Raw genomic sequence first — 20,918 nt, 5'->3', positions numbered from 1 at the left:
CAATCTTTCCATCGCCATCCCCGTATCATCTATTTCTATCGTACAACATCTTCTACCCCTAAGTACGACCTTTCCATCAAAATCGCTCCTCTAGTGTTACAATCGAGTTGTATTTTACAGTATCTACTATTTAGAGCAACCGTAGTGGTGGTACGTCTTTCAGCACCTGTAGTAGGCGGATCTTGAATCCCCTCTTGCAGGATGTTCGGTATTAACCTCGTGTAGGATGTTCGGTATTAACCTCGTGTAGGATGTTCCGTACCAACCTCCCGTAGGATGTTCCGTACCAACCTCCCGTAGGATGTTCCGTACCAACCTCCCGTAGGATGTTCCGTGCCAACCTCGTGTAGGATGCTCCGTGCCAACCTCGTGTAGGATGTTCCGTGCCAACCTCGTGTAGGATGTTCCGTGCCAACCTCTTGTAGGATGGCCAGTAGCAACCTCCTGTAGGATGGCCAGTAGCAACCTCCTGTAGGATAGTTAGTAGCAACCTCCTGTAGGATAGTCAGTAGCAACCTCTTGTAGGATGGTCAGTATCAACCTCTTGTAGGATGGTCAGTATCAACCTCTTGTAGGATGGTCAGTATCAACCTCTCGTAGGATGGCCAGTAAGCACCTCTCGTAGGCTGTTCAGGTATCACCTCTTGTCGGATGGTCAAATGTCATCTACCGGCATTATCTTATTACCCATCAGAATGGCGCTAATAGTCGTCTTTTCAGGTGTCCTATCTTGAATACATAGACCGCCATGTCTTCTCCGACGTTCGGCTGTACAGATGTACCCGTAGTTATTAGATGGGGCGACACTCAACCATACAACTATATTGGCATGCCAATGCAACATCTCCGAATGAATATAGACCTCGGCACGCAGTCAAGTCCGAAGTTGCTGTTTTGGTTCAGCGTAACAGTTGGGGTTACAGCGAGCCCCGAATCCGCTACGATACGTACAAAGTTGCTCCACTTCGTTATCCAAGCTAGTTCGCTTGATTTCGACCAAGATGATACATGCCTCGCCTTGGAGAATCCATACGCTGGTTATTCTCGTAGCACTAGCGCTGTCATACGAGAGGCTGGCATATGTTCTGATCATGCCTCTGTTTCCCGCATATGCTTTGAGCTCCACGATCATGGCAGAGTGTTCATGCCCCCTGTTGGGGAGCATCCGTTTACCCCTGTATCGGACAATGTCTCTCAACTACTGGTCAATATGCAGTCCCTTTCCCAGGCTAAGCAATTTTGGGTATATACATCACTCGAAAAATCGCTTCTTGCGAATATTTGGAAAAGGATCGATCAAATTCGTAGGGGAACCTTTACAAGTGACTTTACGACTCAGAGCGTATATAAACATGGTATGGTATGCGATGAGTGGGCGAGTTTCAATCTGTCTGTGAGAAAGGGGAAACGGGTGAACCCGGCAAAAGGTCAGGGTGCTGGAATGGAACGTAAAGGTGATTCAGCAATTGACCCAATAGTGAGCGATTAGTGCTAACATCCTAAAGATAAGGATAGTGATCGCCTCTGTGAATCTGGTGGAGTCTCTAGCAACAATCTACCTTCCTCTGATCGCGATCAAAGCCTTGTGGATACCGAAAGCGGAGAGAAACCGCACACAGAGCTGAAGCGCAAATACAGCAAGATATCTTCCGACACTACGCCATCAGGTATCCTTAAGGATATTACTAGTCCCACTGTTGTTCATTCTAGTGAGCGATTCTTTTTGTACTTCTTTTTCTCAAGATTTCTCAAGCACTGCTAACTATGCCCCGTAGATAAATCCTGCGCGGATCATCAAATTTTCAAAGTTCGGTTCGCCGAACCTCATAGCGAAGTCAGGGGTCGTCTTGAAGAGCAATTGGCTGCCTTCATACGCTGGGTGTTGGAGATCGACTCACACTTAGAGGAGGATTGTGCGCAGGTCTTCACAGATCTTGGCAGGGCGGTGTCTCGTGGAGATCAAAACAAATTTATCGAAATCAAGTCGGATTGTATGGCGAATATTTACTGTACATATGTCAAAAGAGGATCTGAATGGGTTTTGATGAATACTATCTGATAAGGGCAGTTATTAAATTTTTGACACGAATAACGATGCTTCCACCTTCGCTATTTTACATTCTATCCTTAAGACTGCATGGACTGACATCTAAAATCCCTTCATCAAATTGTTTCTAATTTCTCCTATCCCGCTATGCATTCATGCATGTCTAGTACCCCACCCACTTTTGGATCATCCTTTTACATTAATTTTCACTTGATAATTCTACAATGTTAAAATATACATACTGCAATCTGATCACATAAGTGAAAATGTTTATTTTTTGTATGTACTAGAGGAGGTTGTGATAATTTTACTTTTAGGTTAAGAAGTTGGATGTTAACCGCATTTTCCCGCAGCACATCTGTAAACAACGATGTATTTTGTATCAGGTTATCATTGGAGATAGAATTTATCCAGTGAGAAACTTGATGGTGATTGCAGAGATATTCTATCACTGTACTAGATTTGTAAAAACTTCATCGCACAATGTGTAGGTAGTGTATCCTTCCCATCTATCCACCATCCATCCTGCCGTAAGGTTGGCCTGAAAAAGCATCCACGGTGTTGATAGCATACCAAAACTATATCTACCGTTCCGTCACCCACAAACCATCACTCTCCCAAAGTACCTATGTCATGCCATGCCATCACCATTTCCACCCGCCTTCCACCCATAACTTCACATAATATTACAAGCTCTGTTGCCGGGGGCATTATTGACGCTTGCTGAAATCGTAGAGGGCACCGTATTCGAGCTGGTGACCGGCGCGGTTGTAATTGTAGGAGTAGGAGTAGATTCATGCATGTTGTTGGTAGCTAGATCGTAAGGAGGAATTGGGTGGTTGATCTTATATCGCGTTATTAGAATTCTGTTCATGGAAATGGGAATCTTTTTATCTTACCTTGCGGTTTTAGCTTGTTGATTTTGTAAAGTTTTGATTTTGGATACTAGATGGTTATGGAGGAGGTTGATTATTTGTGAGATGGTGTGTGAGAATGGGTTGAGGGTGAGGAGGTTGGAAATTTTATGGCTTTGAGAATATCTGGGTGCTGATAAGCTAGCGATTTGTTCCTATTGTGTGTTTGACAATAGGAGCGATCTTTGAAAGTGAATTCTACAATAAGTTGTCATGGATTTCTCATATTATTGCTTGCGGAAGAAATCTTGTTGGTTGGGAATGTTAAGCTGAGAATTGTGGGAATTTACTGGGAGAGAAAGCAACGTATAATACCTAGGTACAGATAATATTCATCTTCCTGGTAGTGCTTTGATTGGTTAGATCCTGTAACTGATAAGTTTTACTTGCACATTTGGGTTTTGTTTCATGAATTTTTGCAGCCTGCAACCAGCAAGAGCATACGGGTACTCCTTTGCGGATGCGGCATGCTTCTATGCGGTTCCCCTCGACCCCGCTACCTAGCACAACATTCAAGGTCCTAGACATCAGCAGCTCTTAGCTGATCGCCTTGCAGAATAGTTATGATCTTATGAATCAGTACCTCACGCTGATAGCAGCAGGGAGACTACAAACGTATCGTGCATAGGCTCACTGCGTGGTCAAGCCCGGGCATGGATCCTGTTGAGCGAGGCGGAAAATATGGTCGATAATAAGCAGCGTTCGGCGATGCATGACTTTACACCTTTATGCAGAATATTTGTCTGTGAGGGGAACCAATCTGCTTGAAGTGAGGCCTTGCTCCAATTCTTCATCATGAAGAACCCGTGAACGTCGAGGGAAAAACGGCGATTCTGCAACAGGCCTATAAAATAGTAATCCAGATTTGGCAAGACAGGGAGGCAAGATGCAAATTGTAAGCCATAATATATGCGAGCTTAGTCCGAGACACTACTAGTAATACCAACCGTCAACCCAGACTCATTCGGGAAATTCTCATAATTCAGAAGCTCTCTTGAAGGGGTTGGTGCTAACACAACCCCTTATGTCAGCCCTCCACTCACCTGTCCTTTGCCCGGATCCTAAACGCCGTGAAAATCGGCATGCATATCTAATGAAAGAATCGGTTGAGTGTGGTGGCGGCTAGCAACCTTGACTACTATGGGGTGAAAGGAACTGACGTTGAGAACGCTCGCTTCATATTGCAACCTATATAATCGGCCGATTTCATACTAGTAACACGATTATTTTGCTGTAATAGACCGCGGAGAACATGGGTTCTTTTTCGAGCGACATACAGCTTGTGGCTAATTTAGTTTTCGGAGCCAAGAGGATGTAGGTTTATGCCATAGGGAACCAGATATAAGTCTCTCTCGGGTTACTGTTACCGTTGTCCTGTGCTATTGTTAGTAAGCAGGGGAAATTCCATTTGCTCAATAAGGTTTTGTGAGCCCCGTCAGAGAACAGTCCTGAACTTGAAGGTAACAATGGCTCAAAAGTGGTGTCGCAGCCGCTGCTGCCATATATGACATTTCCGTCGGATCAGTGCAAATATCGATCAAAAGAACTGGTGTCAACAATAAAGCTACAGAGGCTTACGAGAGCCAGGCTGGCACTGGCTCTTGGCCTGCCGAGGGTATGCAGCTGGATTCCCAAACTTGCATTGGCAGCCAATCTCTCTCGGCCCATCAGCAATGCTTTCCTTTTACTACTTCCTAACGACTACATAGGGTTTTGAAGGAGATGTGCTGAGCACTTAAGCCATCGGAACTCCAATAGTCACTTCCTGTACCTGTCTCAAATATGGAGCATATCCAGCAACTAAAACATTCGAACCCCCTAAATTTATTTACCGAGCGATGGTATGCAAGAATGTGCAACAGCTGCTCTCATGTGTAGTGTGCTGGAGTAGGGAGACTCCGAGAAGGACAAGACCATCTTGGTGAAAGAAGTGTACAAGGACTAAGGTCATACACTCTATTCCGATGCCCTGAAGTTTCAATGGGGAAGATACAGAAGCTGGCTGGACCAAGCCAGACATGATACTGTGACAAGACCATTGAAGCCATCAAGGAGAATTTGAGAAAGACAGACAACATAGAATTGCTGGACGGAGGAAGAGCGCAGCTAGAATACATAGCTTATGTTGCTGTTGCTAGCTACAAGGTAGGCTCATCGTCAATATGAGCTGGACACGGAGGACTACAGAATCCGCAGAATAACATGCCGCCCTGTTAAACATTATATAAGCTTCCTTGCCATATGCATATATATTTAGTATACGGATATTATAAAAGCCCCGTTAGATAGTTGCACCTATGATGACAGGATGACTCGGATACCGCGGTAGTGCTATCGCATGTTTTCATGCGTGATGACAAAGTACGATGTGCATATATAAACGAGAAATGGTAACGCTGCACTAAAGGGGAAGGTCAAAAACTATGTTAGTATTTTCAATCTCTGAACTGTGGCGGTGCAATAATAACACGTGATATGTGCCAAATCAGCCGGAGCATCCGCACCAATCAAATTTATCGCATGATCAGCGAGATTCGAATTGGTTACGAAGCCTCAATTTAATATCGCTGAATTAGAAACAAAGTACTCCATAGGTACTTGATTATTATATCTCGGATTCCATCTACATATGATACGAGTAGAAAGAAACTCAATCTTATTACCTCCTTTTCATAATATTTTTCTTTCATTTTCATCGCATGATTTGACTGCCACCTATCATCTCAACACTTCATTGTCCTTGGGATAACAGCCACGTCTTTTCCTACTCTCGGACCTAAACAGCGCGTCTCGAAACCATCATTGCAATAGAAATCTTGCTCGTCTTGCCACAATTCTATAGACTCAGACAATACAGGGGCCCGCCCGTTGGTCATTAACGCTGTTGCAAATATGTTCACCATGAATGGTGGTCGTCTGGCCTTCATGGCCGCTTCTGGAATCGCCTTCTTTGCAAAAGGAACGAACGCACACGGTGGAGATATGTCGAAAATCCAAGATGGAGATGCTATGAGCGTAGAACCTATCGTATGTTCATCGTCAAATATCAGAGGATGAATCAGCGAATGCTAATAATTACGATGATGTAGGATTCGACATTATGGGTTCATATTTTACTGCAGATGTTGGCCTTTGGCATTATCTTTCCGACCGGAATGGTTCTTGGAGTAGGGGACAGAAAGTGAAATGAATTATTGCGGTATGCTAATAAGGTCATAGATTGTTCGAAATAGATGGCATGTTCCCGTCCAAATATTAGGAACAGTTATCGCAGTGGTGGGATACTTCTTGGGCCATCTTCACGGAGGACGAGTTTTTGCAAAGAACGTTCATTCAGCTTTCGCCAATATCCTGATGCTTATGCTTGCCGTTCAGGTCGTTTTCGGCATTTATCTTAAGTTTCACATCACCAAAGGTTTTCACGGAAAGATTCGAAAAGTTGCGGTTCATGGTCATGGAATTGTTGGAAAGGCGATGCCAGTCGTAGCTTGGGTACAAATGCTTTTCGGTGGTATTGCAGCTTTGGGTTTCTGCCGTGATGATCATCTTGGCCAATGTCTTGCACACTTCATCATGGGCAGTGCATTTATCGGTTATGGTATTCTGCTCACGATTGTCATGCTCGTCGGACAAGTTTGGTTGAGAAAAACCGGACGATCCCAAGAATTCTTCGATTCGGCAGTTATTGCAGCTTGGGGTTGTGTCAACACTTTCACCGAACATAGATGGGGTGGTGCTTGGGTTGCAAATGATATTCAACACACTACTATGGGAGTCATCTGGTGGGCTGCTGGTTTGGCAGGAATTTGGTTGAGCAGAAAGAGAGATGGTTCCCCAAAGAGAAATTTTATTCCTGGATTTGTCATCCTCATCACCGGATGGGCTATGTCGGGTCACCCACAACATCTTCCACTCAGTACGATGGTTCACAGCGTTTTTGGATATACTTTGATGGCTGCTGGACTTTCGAGAATTATTGAAATCGGATTTCTCTTGAGAGACAAGGCTACACTCTCTGAGGATGGTGATGTTAACAGCTTTCAATATGTCCCACCATTTGTAAGCTCTTCTTTTCAGGATCCAATGAATATGGCTAATAATTACAGTTACTCTACGCATCAGGTTTCTTGTTCATGGGAGCTACCGAGGAACAAATGAGACTCATCTCGGATGCAGGAATCACTCACGTATCCTACGTACTTGTGCTATACAGTTTCGCCTTCCTCATTTTCTTATTAACCAACGTATTGGTTCATATCTATGCAGTCAACAGCAGCGCGCCCGCGGTACCACCAAAGGATGGGGAAGGAGTTCCAGCCAGGATCCCACGTATGAATGGACACACTCACACAGATTCAAGGCAGATTCGTGATGCGGAAGAGTTTGAATTAGAGGGGTTGATGAGTGATGATGAATCGCCGGAGAGCCCGAGCACTTTAGGAAAGAACAATGAGGCTCGAGTAGCTTAATTAGTTTCATTTGTCTATTTATTTTGTGAATGGTAAATTAAAACGCCGGGGAGATTGCTTGCCTGTTTCCTTTTTTTCTGTCTAGTCTATTGGGGGTATCATATGCATCAGCGGGCGTCTCTTTTGTTACAAGAATTGTACAAAATCCAATGGATAAGATCTTCAGTGCAACCAACCCAATTCCGTCCCATATTTTGTGTCCAAATGCCAAATGTCCCATGTCATGAAATGTTGTACCAATAAAATTCGATCATCCCATCTTAATCGTCCCATATAATATACTCCAAAAATATTCCTCCCTTCCTACTCTCCACTCAACCTTGCCAACTCCTCCACCACCTTCCCAACACACCCCTCAATCTTCCTCTTCTCCTCAGCACTCATCTTTCTCAACACATACCCCGCCACAACCCGGGGATCCCTACTCTCCGGCCTCCCAATCCCAATCCCAATGCGCGTATACGGCTGTCCACGCAACGAATCGCGAATACTCTTCAACCCATTATGACCCTTTGGACTATTACTCCCGGGCTTAACATTAATCTTCCCAGGCGCAAGTTCCATCTCATCATGAATAACCACGAGTTTGCATTCCGCAGCAGCGGAAGATGCGGATTCTCGTAGAAATGTCGTCCAGGCGGCATTTACCCCAGTTCCCGATATGTTCATCAAGGAGCTCGATTTCCAGAGTGTGTAGATGGGCCCGGGGGATAGGAGACCGTTGCCGTGACTGCGGGATTTGATGAAGTTGGGTTGCGAGAGCGTAGAGGATAGGAGCGTGAGGATTGTGTGTCCGGCGGAGTGGAGTGTGTTGGTGTAGGGGGCGGGGTTGCCAATGGAGCAGATGAGGAGACGGGTGGAGGGGGGCATGGTGGGTGGGTTTGTGAGGGTGAGGTTGAGGGTGAGGTTGGAGAGGTTATTGTGGGTTATGTGGATGTTGGGTGGGTTTTCGCTGGGGTCATTGTTTTTGTTTTTGTTTTTGTTTTTGGAGTTTGAGTTAGAGTTAGGGATGACGGAGGCAGAGAGTTCCAGAGCGAGAGATTGTGCCAGAAGCGCTTGCCGTCGTTGTTTACGAGTTGATGTTTTAGAAGTGGGAGATGAGGAGCGTGAAGATGATAATGAGGATGGTGGTGTAAGTAATCCCGATTGTTTTGAAAATTGTAGTGTTGTTTGACGTGGTGGTTGTAGTTGTGCTCGTACTTGTAGGAGTATATAATTATCTAAATCTTTTTTTGGCTCCTCGGTCGCCGGTAAGGTTAACCTTGAGTTTTTTTGCGCGCAACGGACGCGATTTTGCTGCGTCATTTTTACAAGGGTGGGTTCGTCTTTTTCTTTTGGTGGTATGTGTTAGCGATAGCGGTGCTGGAATCTTTCAAATGTAATCAATTCTATTATTTCTCTGCCGAAAATCGTAACTTTTTGAAATTATTAGTTTGATCCAACACACACTCTTTTGGGATTTTATCGAGGGGGAAGATGATTATATACCAGATTTTAAAAAAAAATTAGTACTTTCGATTCTATTCTAGTTTATTACTATACATTCACCGGTGCATTTTAGCCTTGAGTAGGTAACTGGTAAGATCTTACCTAAATTCTAGATCTAGGATTCAGAACTGATTGAGTCATCACCGAACTTCCCTAAGGCGCAGTCCGTCACGATCTAATCGTAGCTACCCATTTATCATTCGTTTGCATTTTCCATCTACTAATTAAGTGGTGTATATCAAATTTTCTGTATACTAGCGAATGCCATTTTTCTGTAGTAAGAGATAGGAAATGGTAGTATGATGTTAGGTTATTTATTGAGGTACCTAGTGGTATTAGTGTTGATAACGTCTTTGAATCGTGGGAGACTAAGAATAGATTTCTTGTGCTTCTTTTGTGCGGGGATAAAACGTGGTTTTTCCACCTAGTAAATGATGAAGATTCAAGATACTTCATAGTCCTACTATGAGATGGGAATGAGATGTTTATTATGAAAGGAAAGATACAGATCAATTGTCTTGCTCCTTCAAACTTGCGATCTATAGTAGTACACCTCACGCGAATGGTTTTGTGTACAAAGATGGGCATGGGAACCATATTATATTGAAAGCTGCATACAAGTTTCAGCGCTTTCCTCTCATACAGTCTTATTATTCATAATCGTCCATAACATTATACACACGAAGAAAACATCCGGGTATCCTCGAACACTCTAACCAGGACTCCATATTCCACAGTAATGCATTGTCTCCTGTACCTTCAAATCCTTCCCTTTGTCTTCACCCTAATATACCAGCCTTGCGAATACACTTAGTGAGTGTGAGAGATTGGTGGGTTATAAACCTCGGGTTGGCTTTGCTCCACAGTCGCCGTGGTATTGGGTTGTGTTTTTGGTTCAACCTCATTTTGTCTAGGAGCTGTAGAACCTGGTACGCAATGACCTCCAGCATTACGGTGACGATGAATATTGATGGCGAGAATGATGAGAGTAATTGCGAAAAGTACACTGCATAAAATTAGCAAGAAGTCATAAATCAGTGACTTTCACACTTACAACTGAATACCCGCCAATGCAGCTGTTGCGATCATTATTCCCTTGTAAGTCTCCCAGGTAGTCTCTGCACGCTTTTCGACACCTAATCCACGTTTATGCTTATAAGAGCAAGAATAATAATAATAGTAACCACAACTATAGTCATCGTAGTCGTAGTAGGTGACAGCAGTTGCAATTTGTGATGCAAGGACAGGGAATGATACGACCCAAAGTATCACAGCAATTATATCGAGACCGAGTACCGCCCAGTAGTTATATATGGCAGGTGCTCCGGTGTTGGCTACTATCACATAGACACAGATGACGATTGAGATAACGGACTGAGGAACATATGATATTAGTTTTTAGTTTGAAAGGATAGAAAATGAATATGCCTTACCGAGGCTAATGTGAGTGCATCTCCATCAAACACAAGCCAATAAACTCCATAAGCCGAAAGACCAAGTATAATAATAGCAAGCACTAATTGAGCAATACGAAGACCAAGTAACGGGGTCTTCCCACCAGGAACATGAGTTTTATCAGCGATAGCCATCATTAAAGCTTCTTGATTTGCTCAATCAATCCGGAGTCTCTCGTCGTATGTATGTATGTATCACTCTAGAATTTAAAATATATGGATATGAATATCGATATCGATATCAATACACGAAAGAGAGAGAAAAAAATACAGAAAGCGAAAAAGTAAACGCAGAACTCATATTTAAAGGTCGAAAGTCCAGGTGAAAATACAAGTATCCCTTCGTGCCTGCCATCTCCTGATTCGGTGGGAAGGTGGGAAGGTGGGATGGCCAAGGGCATGGCATTTTCAGCCTCACGAGCGACAAGCATATTTACCCTTCCACTTTTGGTGATCACTTCAGGGTTCGCAATGAATTGATTTGCGAGTTTAAATTGTTTGGATCCTTATGCGGGAAGTGTATTTTTAAGGTTTGAGATGTGTCATTGTGTGGTTGATTTCCTATCTTCTACATTCTGGGTTTCGTTTCATTCATGTCCTGTGACTGATGTTATTTGGGTGTGACCGCAGGTTTGACTGATTCCCCCAACCTTGGCACTTTTTGACTGTTTGCACGGGTTGTACGGTTTACGCTCTTTCAATCTTTTATCTCAAGATTAAAGCTTCATATAATTAGCCATTCTAACATATACATCTATCTATACATCACCACATGGATCACACAGTCCAAAATCCCATCTATCTATATCCCATCGTCCCAACCCTTAAATCCTGTACAACAACACCCTCCAAACTTTTCAGCTCCTATACAAATATCCGACCTATCATAAAAAACACGCCACCAAATAATCCAAGACTTCCAAGACTTTCAAGCCGATGCATAACTCTCCCTCGCGCGAATAAGGTTCTGACAGAATATGAGTACCTAATTGGTGTAACGGTACCTGGGTATTTAGGCATCGATATTATATATGTAAGTCTTATGTGTATATGTATGTGTTTAAGGGTGTTTTGTATGTTGTAATACAGGTATTTGAGCATGTAGATAAGGTTAGATATCTTGAGGTAGGTTTATTTTTGGATTTTAGTTCGGAAAATACGGATATATTGTACTTATAAGGATTTTGGGGAGATGAGTTTGTAGTGTATGGAATTGTTCAACTGTGACTGTTACCTTATAAAGAGCTTGGGATATCGAGATGAGATGACCTCATGCATCGGCTTTATTTAAACCGTATAGTTGCTTGCAATGTGGTAACTATATGTAAGATCTTAGATCGTCTATCGTTTAATATTTTAGCTCCAAGGGTATATGTTAGTAGGTAATATTTCAGCAATTCCCTCTGATTCCCAGATTGAAAGCTAGGAAGTGGAAGTAGGTAGATAGGTCGTTGCAGGAAGCGCGTGTTTGAGCCGCGCTTGTAATGAATGTCACGGTTACACAGTTGCGACAACGTTTAACGAACGTTAACATTGCGTATAGATAGATATCCTATCAAATATCAAATCGACCTTGGAAATATACAAGTTTTACGAAAAGAAGAATTAGTCTTGACCCTTGAGGGCTATGAAATGATTTGGGATTCTTACTTTGGAATGATTGGTCGATTGAGGTTTTGGTGAGTATCTTTTCGGTCTGCTATTTATGTTACTATTATTCTTCTTCTTTTCCTTCCATTCGAAGTTGATCGTTCTAAGAACAATCGCCCGCTCGATTACAAGCCAAATTATAGTTGTAATTAATTCAAACCCTCATTTCAACTGTTATGATATATTCACCATTCAGTTTCATCTTTCCCTGTCTATGAAGCATCTAAAGAATTCGCATATAGTATATAAAACCACAGTATACGAATTCGCAAGCCCATGATAAGTCACATACATATCACCAATTCATCCCTTTCACCACCCCATTCATCTAATATCCAACGAATCGTCTACTCCGTACACTATGTCCCGCTTGAATACGCAGTATTAATCAGCGTGCATATAGATACAAGTTTAAGTATAATAGTAGTCTGCATGGTATGAAGCCGAGCCGTCCATCGCCTTGTTAGCCCTGGAACTATATCATCGATCATATTTTCATTTAATTACCTACCTAGTAACCTTATTTCACTTCCAATCGCTCACTTCGTAATACCTTCTATACCTTAAACATCATTGATAAATTAACCTTACTTAACAAATCTCATCTCACCTCATCATATTTCATCTCATCCCTTTCCTAACAGGATAATAATTTTCAGTGACGAGTTTCTTCTTTTCAATAATAGAATATACTTTACTTTGATGACCTATAATACTTGTTATAGTTAGAAGAGAGGAAAATGATAAAGTGTTAACCTTACATTAACAGAATCCGAAAAAATAAAAATAAAACAAGATATAATATGATCTAATCCCCAACCCAAGGTACCTATCCTCACATCGATATTATAAGATTACCATCTTATCTCTCTCTCCCCCTCTCTCACTCTCCCTCCTCACTCCTTCCATCTAATCCTAATCCTAGGTAATCTTACCTACCTAAATCTACAATTACAGTCCAACTTTTGTTAATATTAGGTATTAATAGTTGAGATTGAATGGAAGTAGTTTTGCGAAATCTTTTGGAAGAGGAGTGGTGGATGCATGTTTGCACACACACACATATATATGTCTGAGAAGGAGCAAACTAAACGTCGATATCGAGAATAGGGTATTTGTAAAATGAATTCACGCAACATACTTCAATTGTCATGAGGTGATATTTCATGAAATGATAGCTTGCCACACTGCCAATAGCTATTCTATTTGACGAGTCGTTCCTTGACATCTAGCCAAACCTTTATGACGCTATTGCGCGTCAAATATCATATCATAGGCAACATACAGATGACCCAAATTAGTGGCTATAATCTCGCAAACAGCAAGATAGAATTATAGTTTCTATAAAAAAAATCCTAGATGAATACATGTTCAGTCCTTTATAATTAGGTCTGGCAATGGTATACAACTTTCCCAAACGCCTTCCTTTGGTATCGAAGTCAATTGACAACGTTTGGCATTTAAAACCCTAACTCTTATCCATGTAACACCATTCATATCTTCATGAACTACCATGCAGATAGCATTCCTGATATCAAGTCTCATGAAGTACCCACTACTCAAACTGTTCCACTAATGCTTAATTCGCGTATTTCTTGCAAAACTTGTTCAACCCTGCTATCAAGATGACCTTGCGCATATTGTTCTCTTGTATCAGCATCCAAATATTGCTGTACTTGTGCCATTCTAGAATATGCTTCAGCACAGAAGCGAAGTTGGATCTTAACTAAAGCTTCGAAACTGGGGTCAAGGTAAGGAACACGAAGGTCGATAAGTTGGGGAAGTTCGTTGAAGAGTTGATCATTAAGTTGCTCGTAAGCCGCCTTAGCCATCTCGGTCTCCTTTTCAGCGCGAGGAAGTTTGGTAACATCCTTATCTGGCTTCTCAACGAGCTTCTTGACTTTTGCGCGCATGGCATCATAATCTAGAAGCTTATGGTTACGCTTCTTGATACCTGAACACTGTTTAGCAGGAATCAAAATGGGTCAGTTAAGTATGCATACATTCATTAATATCAGGGAAGTAGGCACAGAATCTAGAGATGGGCTCCAAAACGGTAGTACTAATGAAGTTAGCCTTATCCATTTTGCGCTGGGAACTCTAAAATTCTTACCGATATGGACCATCCAGAGCTTTGATTGTCTCGGCATCGAGATCCTCTACAGCTTGCTTGTAACTACGACTAACACCATCTTTCGCACCGGCATCACCATAGAAAGCATCAATGGTCTCAGCAATGCGCATTTGTGAAGCGGTCATTGCTGCATTTGTTGTTAGTCCACCTTCGATAAAAATACCAATGACTCCGCCTACCTCGCAATGAATCCAAGTAGCCTTTCGACTCCTTTTGTAATCTCAATGAAGCGGCTTCCATAGTGCGATAACGTCTAGAAACTTGGTCAACAACAATTCTCTCTCGCTCCTCCGTTCTAGCTGCCGTAAACATTGTAACATAACAATCCCATTCAAGGCCTTCTGATTCTGATTCTGATCCCGAAAAGGTCGATCTTGAAAGTGAGGACGGAGTGGATGGAAGGTAATCGCTCGAAATATCGGACTGCGTTGCGACAGAGTGCAAATATGGACTTGATGGATGGTAGCCGAGAGAAGAGAGAGATAGTGTGGATGCAGTCAAAGGGAGAGGGCGATGAAATTTGGTTCTCGAGTACGGCCTCTTCTCCATCTTCGAAATTCTTCTGATAATCTGACTGTTCTTCGCTTTCGGATTCTGAGTCGCTGGAATAGCTCGCATTCTCCCAATTTATTCGCAGCTCCAGATCGCGCGCATAAAGCTCATCCAATAGCGATTTTATTGCATTGTTCTTCTTTTCCACCGTGGCGCCGTATTCGACCATTGCTACAGTTGTGTAAAGAAGTTGAAACTAACCTTTCCTCAACTTCATAATCTCGATCATTCGTCTTCTCAACATGGCCTTGAAATAAGATTAGCCTGCTGCCTGAAGATGAACAATCCAATACATCGCAAGGAACTTGGGATAACATCATATTCCTATGATGTCGACACCCGAATCCCCCGAAAGTTCCTCAAACTTGTTCACCTTTCTCAAGATTGTTCACTTACCAGTCTTCATCATAACCTGAGTGGTAGCCCGGTTGACATTTTTCTTAAAGCCTTTTGATAGTTATAATTAGTTCAGTCCTCTTCATGATCTTATTGTTTGCAAATGTATTCCCCTTACCTGCCCACGACATGATGATGGATTATTCAAATAAACAAGACAATAATGTTTGGGTATTTGTAAAATTGGACTGCAAGTAGTAAACAGATAAAATAAGTATTCGCGATTCGAAAGAACTTTGGATTTTCACACGTAGTAAAGAAAGAAGGTGGTGTATCAGCAATATTAGTTTAAATGTGAATGTGAATATATTCAGGAAAACTAATGACAATGATGATGAATTCGGGAACTCAGGTAGTAAACTTGGCTTTGACTTGTGGCGCAGCTGCAGCTGCAAGCATCGGATTCGGTGAAAGTATTAATCCATTCCTAATCCTGCAACAAGTCCGAGCTTTCCAGAATAATTATTTTCCTATCCCAATTCTCCATACTAAATAAAGAACTTCATCCTTCAGCCCAGTCCACCATTTAGAAAATCGCAAAGTACAAAAAAATGGCATCCAAAAGCAATCCCAACGTTCCCCAAAAGAAGCGCAAGATCGCAAACCGAGCCAAGACTCAACGCAAGAATGCTATCAACAAAATTACTAAGAATCCAAGAGGTACCAGAGCCAGTACTGTTCTCTTCCCTACCAGTGGACCTTTAGCACCTGTATCCGGAAAGAAAGCTCGAAAGTTGCAGAAGGCGCAAAACTGTGCACGTCAAAGAGCATTGAAGCAGGCCATGAAAGAAGGAGAAGTCAAAATGACTGGTCAGTACTATTGATTCACAATTGGGATGAGGGCTTTGATGCTAAGTATAATTCAGATGCTCCAGAGACCTCAGAGACAGCAGCAAATGCGGAGAACCAGGGAATGGAGGTTGATAACATTGCATAAATAACGCAAGCACTGCGAGAAATAATGGAGTCATGGCGATTGGAGTTATGGTCAAAACATTGAAAGTCGCATGTTGAACGAAATATGAAATTTCTATCACGAAAAATGCGCGATACGGTTGCTATTTCTAGACGGACATTTCCAGATATTCTTTGGTAATACTATATCATCAAATGGAAGCATCAACATGCCTGAGGATAAAGGAATTGGGCAAAGTAAAATTCTTCAATCATTTTTCTTTCAGCAACTATTTACACTTCTGATGTTTATATGATTATGCATTTTTGGCACTTTTCCACTCCAATACTATGGGTACGCTCTCTTCGTTGCCGGAACTTGTCCAGGGAAGAAAGTGGTGGGAATCGTAGGAATAGGAATACTAGCCGTGAGCGCATACCCAGCAGCGAGGTCATTTGGCATTTTTGCAGCCGAGTAGCCGGAAGGAGCTGAAGATACTGTTTGTGTCACGATGGCATCTAACATAGCATTTATTAGCAAATGATAACATCAAAACATCATGCAAACTCACAAGCTGTATGCGCTGATCCGTGAACCAAGCACCCTCCATCACCCCAAGCATTTTCACATTTATATATCTCGTAACTACCTGTATCTGTCCACATGGCAAAATTTGTAATGCTCAAGCCCGCGCAAGGCTGTCCTGTTGGACAAATAATTTGGATAGGTGCTCTAGCAGCACCATTTGCACAGGTTCCTTTCCAATTCGAGAAAGTCAGACCTGTATATAAAACACCATTGCCGTCTGCTGGTGTTGATTTCCAATACGAGTCAATATCGAGAGAGTATGCGTTGCTGTGGCCTATGAAATTTGAGAATACGCTATCGGATACCGATCCTGGAGGAATTTATTAGAGTGTGATGGCATTATGATGGTGAGTGACAGAATGCATACCTGATCCACCGTTACTCTTGATCATAAACATCTGATTCGATTGCCAGGTGTAAATATTGTTGTAAGTAATCTTCGAAATGGCAGTATCCGACCCCAGACTACCTATTGCACATCCTCCACTTACATTACAATGGATATTCTCGATGAGCATGTGGTTGGATGGATTCTAAGTTCTGTTAATTTCATGTAGTAAATAATGGTTTTAGGCAATCAAGAGATGCAATGATCTAGGCTGGTAGATGAAGTAGACTTTACAGATGAGGATTGTAAGGGCTAGAAAACATACCTTGACAGTAACGCATTCGTCCTTATTAGTAACCTCAACATCATGAATATGGACGTTGAAACCCCAAACATCGATGCCGTCTAATCCACCCTCGTTTCCACCACGGATGATCATATTGTATACTTCGCCATTTTGTACCGTGTCGAGAATGAGGTGGAATGCTGGAGCTAATGAAATGTTCAGCAGTTATAAAAGATGCAAATGGGGAGAAGTATTGGGAGGATTTTATTGGGTACAATGTCTTTAATGCATGGGACTGAGTTGAGTATTTTGGGATTCGATCGTATGCAGAAAGATTTGAAGGTAACCTACAATCGACAAGAGCAATATCATGGATAGCAAAACTGACTACATTGATGAGCCGAATAAGACGAGGGCTTCCCTAAGTGTCAACAATATTCTCGAAGAGCATATATGTCATGTTGTCTTACCCATAAGTCCCCTGAGCGTGAAACACGTATCCATAACCTTGAATGGCACCGCTTGACCTGCTACTGTAGAGTTCGAAGTCGGTCGAGTTTTCGACTAAGGTTGAGATTAGGAAATGCCACAAGTATGGATGACTGGCGATTAAACTTACTGACAATCATGTGTCCGCCTGCAGTGCTGCAACCAAGTTCTCAGAAAATTGAAATAGATGCAATGTTACGAGAGAGCTCACCCCGTTCTGAATATGACACCCTCGAGGTTTATAGCCCATGCCTTGCCGCCAGATAGCGTTACCCATGTAGACATAGCATAGTTACCAAGAGGTATGTTCACTAACTCATACTTCAGTATTATACAAGAGCAAACATAGGCCTATCAACATACCGACACCACCACTCGCACAGGCGTTAAACGCTGCAAGAAGAGGAGTACCTAAATCTGTCTTTCCATCGGCTACTGCGCCATACTTGGTGACATCACAGACCTTCTTCGCCCATTTCGAATCTGAAGAAGTAAGAGGGCCTATAGGATAACCGGAAGCTAGCTGGGCAGAAACAAGTGATGGCACGAACAACGACACGGAAAGCAGAATCGCTTGAAGGTTAAAATGCATTCTGAGCTCGTAATTTTTAGATTCTTAGGTATTTGATTTTGGGAATTAGCGGAATGGAAAAGGGCATGGCATTTGATGGACTGAAGGAAAACAGGAAGAACATATTTAGCACATATACATGCATCCTAAATCTATTTTCTGCTTGAAGAGAACCTTTAGGATGGTGAGTGATCTCTTGCCAAGCCCATATCAATTGAACAGGGTACCTCGAAGCCGCTCTTGGCAGCAACACATCTTGTTCAACATTGATGCGCTTATATAGAAAAAGTGGTAGAGACAACAGGGGCAGAAAAGAACATGCATATGAAAGCATCCGCGCATTCAACCTTCCAGAATAGGGGAACACGTTTAGCGAATGAAGTAATGATGTGCGTGGAAAGGGATCCTCACGACGATCAAACAACAAGTCTAATATATATTGGGCAAAAAAGTAAAGTTTAATGGCCCGTGATTTAAGGTGCGCTTAGCGATTCGTGGGATAAAAAGCCTGCGGAACAAATTTGATACTGCTGTACCACAGGGGTAGTGACGTCTTGGCTACAAGAGATATCTGGGGATATGTGGAGACTACCCCAGATACCGGCTGGATAAATACTGCAGTCTCCAAAGGCTCAAGCAGATTGAAACCAAAGTGGCGGACAGTGAATGAAATCAGATGCGTGAAATGAGAGCGAGTAGATTTAAAGACTGGAAATAAAATCCCCCATATGTCGCAGAGCTGGGAAATCGCGACAGAGCGAATGTTATTTTACATCTCATGTACTGCCGAGATGTGTTTCCCAAATACTCTGAGAGCAGCAATCAGACTCCAAAATTGCATTCGCTCTTTATCCAGGCTTGCCTCGGCAAAATAGTGAAGTAACATCACGGATTTGAGGTAGGCAATCCGGTAGTGTGATTCAAATTCATCCACTCTTGACATTCCCTAAGCCTAACCTTGCCATAGGTAACTTGCCGTGCATAGCTTCTTCGGCATTTCTCGTAGCATTGAGCCGCTCGCCCTTTTGAGAATTGATACCGCATCGCACAACATTGCGCCGACGAAGATGTTAGTTTTTTCATCGACATCAAATCGCGAAGAGCATTTGATATGATAAATTAGCCTTTTAAATTGCAGCACATCTTAGCACCATAGGTCACGAGTGATGAAGTCATGCTCGCTACACAAAGGGTTCGTTTGATCTATGCGCGCCTCCCCGAAATCCCCGAAAGTTGTTGGCCCGTATTATAATTATTTCGCGCGATTGGGAAGCACTAGCCAAATGGATAGATGTAACCTAACTCCGTGTACTCCGTGCAAAGGATTAATGAATTGAGATATCTTTTGCTTGAACAGAAGATTAAAAGATTAGACAAGGGAAAGAACGCGAGGGGTACATGAAGAGCTTTCATTTAGGTTAATTCTAAGTTGCTTATTAATAATAAAAGTGGAGATATCAATATCTTCGGAGCAGCAGCAAACAACTTAATGCTGAGAGCCACCATCCATACATATATAGGCATGCATTATGGATAATGCATTTGTCTTTATATCAACCCGATATACATAACTACTTAACAAAATGGCATTTTCGATGGCAGCACGATGCAATAAAATAGCAGAGGCAGGGGAAGTATGATATACTCATACTTGCCTACTTGTCCTGGCCTTATTAATGCGAGCTTCTCCCTTGATGCCAATGCATCAACAAGATCTAAAGCATTAGCATCTTGCTGAGGTATCCATATCTCCACCAAACTTACATCAAAGCCATCATCGTCTCGTGCTTTACACATATCCTCCTCCAAAGTTGGCTGGAATGAAGTTCAATTTCACGTGACTTCAACTCCATACATTCTCTTTCCATCAACCCATAGTTCAGGTGGAAAATCAAGAAAAATCAGCGGCGTACTAGTCTTTGTAGTTATCGGTGGTGCTGAAGCTAGTACCAGCATTTGATCAGAAGCAGTTACCATTAATGTGTCCTCCACGTGGAGACTACTCCAACCGCCCTTGCCGACTTCATCGCAATGCAACAAGCGAACGAAATAGTATCTCACCCAGTATATTGCGCAGACTACGATGCAGGCCGTGTTACAGGCTTTGCCCCTCCCCTCTACGGCATGATGGATGCAGGTGCAACTGCAAAAACTCTTGGTCCTCAGAAAAGAGACACTTCAGCCCAAAGCAAGAATAATACCAACATGAATACGAAAAGGCCGTCCCAAGCGACTTTGGACCTTTTACAAATCATCCAAGCGAGATAAAAAGCTTGCCGCTATGGAGGAAATTTTCGATCAGGCGATACGGCCAAGAGAGGTCCGAAATCTTCTAAAGCTTCGAGCGGCCTAGTACTGCATATGATTTCACATAGTATCAAAGATGAGGACGGCATCTAGTATTGTAATATAATTTTCACAGCGCTAATAATTTCCGTTCCCAAACCCGAACCATCCAATATTGGATATGCTTTTAATAGGAGTTCAAAGTCGCTGCATTTCAAAAGATAGGTACTCATTTTTCGACACAAAGTTGAAGAATCAACTATCCCCGCCAGCCAGATTGTAGTCCACCGGAGGAATTATGTTTGATGTTTGTACGGTGAAGTTAAAACGCATTTTTCGCTGCCTAATTCCGCAAAATTCGGACTCGCTTG

The 20,918-nt window shown here is 42.4% G+C and overlaps 11 protein-coding genes across 11 annotated transcripts; 4 read left to right on the top strand and 7 right to left on the bottom strand.

Moving 5' to 3' along the window:
• Positions 1-748: 748 nt before the first annotated feature.
• Positions 749-2,059, top strand: SS1G_07047 (hypothetical protein; the record flags this gene model as incomplete). Its single annotated transcript, XM_001591551.1, has 3 exons — positions 749-1,454; positions 1,506-1,709; positions 1,776-2,059. The coding sequence occupies 3 exons, from the start codon at positions 749-751 to the stop codon at positions 2,057-2,059; spliced, it is 1,194 nt and encodes a 397-aa protein (XP_001591601.1).
• A 597-nt stretch (positions 2,060-2,656) lies between these two features.
• On the bottom strand, positions 2,657-3,675 carry SS1G_07046 (predicted protein; the record flags this gene model as incomplete). The annotated part of the gene is made up of 4 exons (XM_001591550.1): positions 2,657-2,721; positions 2,947-2,992; positions 3,406-3,481; positions 3,596-3,675. The coding sequence occupies 4 exons, from the start codon at positions 3,673-3,675 to the stop codon at positions 2,657-2,659; spliced, it is 267 nt and encodes an 88-aa protein (XP_001591600.1).
• A 606-nt stretch (positions 3,676-4,281) lies between these two features.
• Positions 4,282-4,878, bottom strand: SS1G_07045 (predicted protein; the record flags this gene model as incomplete). The annotated part of the gene is made up of 3 exons (XM_001591549.1): positions 4,282-4,335; positions 4,540-4,619; positions 4,794-4,878. The coding sequence occupies 3 exons, from the start codon at positions 4,876-4,878 to the stop codon at positions 4,282-4,284; spliced, it is 219 nt and encodes a 72-aa protein (XP_001591599.1).
• Positions 4,879-5,862: 984 nt separating this feature from the next.
• SS1G_07044 (hypothetical protein) lies at positions 5,863-7,430 on the top strand (the record flags this gene model as incomplete). The annotated part of the gene is made up of 4 exons (XM_001591548.1): positions 5,863-5,988; positions 6,051-6,142; positions 6,195-7,020; positions 7,068-7,430. The coding sequence occupies 4 exons, from the start codon at positions 5,863-5,865 to the stop codon at positions 7,428-7,430; spliced, it is 1,407 nt and encodes a 468-aa protein (XP_001591598.1).
• Positions 7,431-7,733: 303 nt separating this feature from the next.
• SS1G_07043 (hypothetical protein) lies at positions 7,734-8,735 on the bottom strand (the record flags this gene model as incomplete). Its single annotated transcript, XM_001591547.1, has 1 exon — positions 7,734-8,735. The coding sequence occupies one exon, from the start codon at positions 8,733-8,735 to the stop codon at positions 7,734-7,736; it is 1,002 nt and encodes a 333-aa protein (XP_001591597.1).
• Positions 8,736-9,728: 993 nt separating this feature from the next.
• SS1G_07042 (hypothetical protein) lies at positions 9,729-10,510 on the bottom strand (the record flags this gene model as incomplete). Its single annotated transcript, XM_001591546.1, has 3 exons — positions 9,729-9,924; positions 9,973-10,292; positions 10,352-10,510. 3 exons carry the CDS (start codon positions 10,508-10,510, stop codon positions 9,729-9,731), a joined length of 675 nt encoding a protein of 224 aa, XP_001591596.1.
• Positions 10,511-13,581: 3,071 nt separating this feature from the next.
• Positions 13,582-15,235, bottom strand: SS1G_07041 (protein hob3; the record flags this gene model as incomplete). Its single annotated transcript, XM_001591545.1, has 7 exons — positions 13,582-13,976; positions 14,026-14,084; positions 14,136-14,283; positions 14,336-14,409; positions 14,910-14,955; positions 15,105-15,155; positions 15,223-15,235. The coding sequence occupies 7 exons, from the start codon at positions 15,233-15,235 to the stop codon at positions 13,582-13,584; spliced, it is 786 nt and encodes a 261-aa protein (XP_001591595.1).
• Positions 15,236-15,655: 420 nt separating this feature from the next.
• Positions 15,656-16,041, top strand: SS1G_07040 (hypothetical protein; the record flags this gene model as incomplete). The annotated part of the gene is made up of 2 exons (XM_001591544.1): positions 15,656-15,914; positions 15,971-16,041. 2 exons carry the CDS (start codon positions 15,656-15,658, stop codon positions 16,039-16,041), a joined length of 330 nt encoding a protein of 109 aa, XP_001591594.1.
• A 306-nt stretch (positions 16,042-16,347) lies between these two features.
• Positions 16,348-18,282, bottom strand: SS1G_07039 (hypothetical protein; the record flags this gene model as incomplete). The annotated part of the gene is made up of 9 exons (XM_001591543.1): positions 16,348-16,517; positions 16,571-16,897; positions 16,955-17,120; positions 17,241-17,407; positions 17,553-17,584; positions 17,672-17,765; positions 17,821-17,846; positions 17,902-18,001; positions 18,054-18,282. The coding sequence occupies 9 exons, from the start codon at positions 18,280-18,282 to the stop codon at positions 16,348-16,350; spliced, it is 1,311 nt and encodes a 436-aa protein (XP_001591593.1).
• A 707-nt stretch (positions 18,283-18,989) lies between these two features.
• On the top strand, positions 18,990-19,513 carry SS1G_07038 (predicted protein; the record flags this gene model as incomplete). The annotated part of the gene is made up of 3 exons (XM_001591542.1): positions 18,990-19,135; positions 19,247-19,334; positions 19,418-19,513. The coding sequence occupies 3 exons, from the start codon at positions 18,990-18,992 to the stop codon at positions 19,511-19,513; spliced, it is 330 nt and encodes a 109-aa protein (XP_001591592.1).
• Positions 19,514-20,094: 581 nt separating this feature from the next.
• On the bottom strand, positions 20,095-20,238 carry SS1G_07037 (predicted protein; the record flags this gene model as incomplete). Its single annotated transcript, XM_001591541.1, has 1 exon — positions 20,095-20,238. The coding sequence occupies one exon, from the start codon at positions 20,236-20,238 to the stop codon at positions 20,095-20,097; it is 144 nt and encodes a 47-aa protein (XP_001591591.1).
• Positions 20,239-20,918: the final 680 nt, after the last annotated feature.

Source organism: Sclerotinia sclerotiorum, genomic scaffold, assembly GCF_000146945.2.
Source record: "Sclerotinia sclerotiorum 1980 UF-70 scaffold_9 genomic scaffold, whole genome shotgun sequence".
In the NCBI taxonomy this organism is placed as follows: Eukaryota; Fungi; Ascomycota; class Leotiomycetes; order Helotiales; family Sclerotiniaceae; genus Sclerotinia; species Sclerotinia sclerotiorum.
The sequence above is the reverse complement of the archived record's forward strand: the minus strand, read 5'-3'. Positions and strand labels throughout refer to the sequence as shown.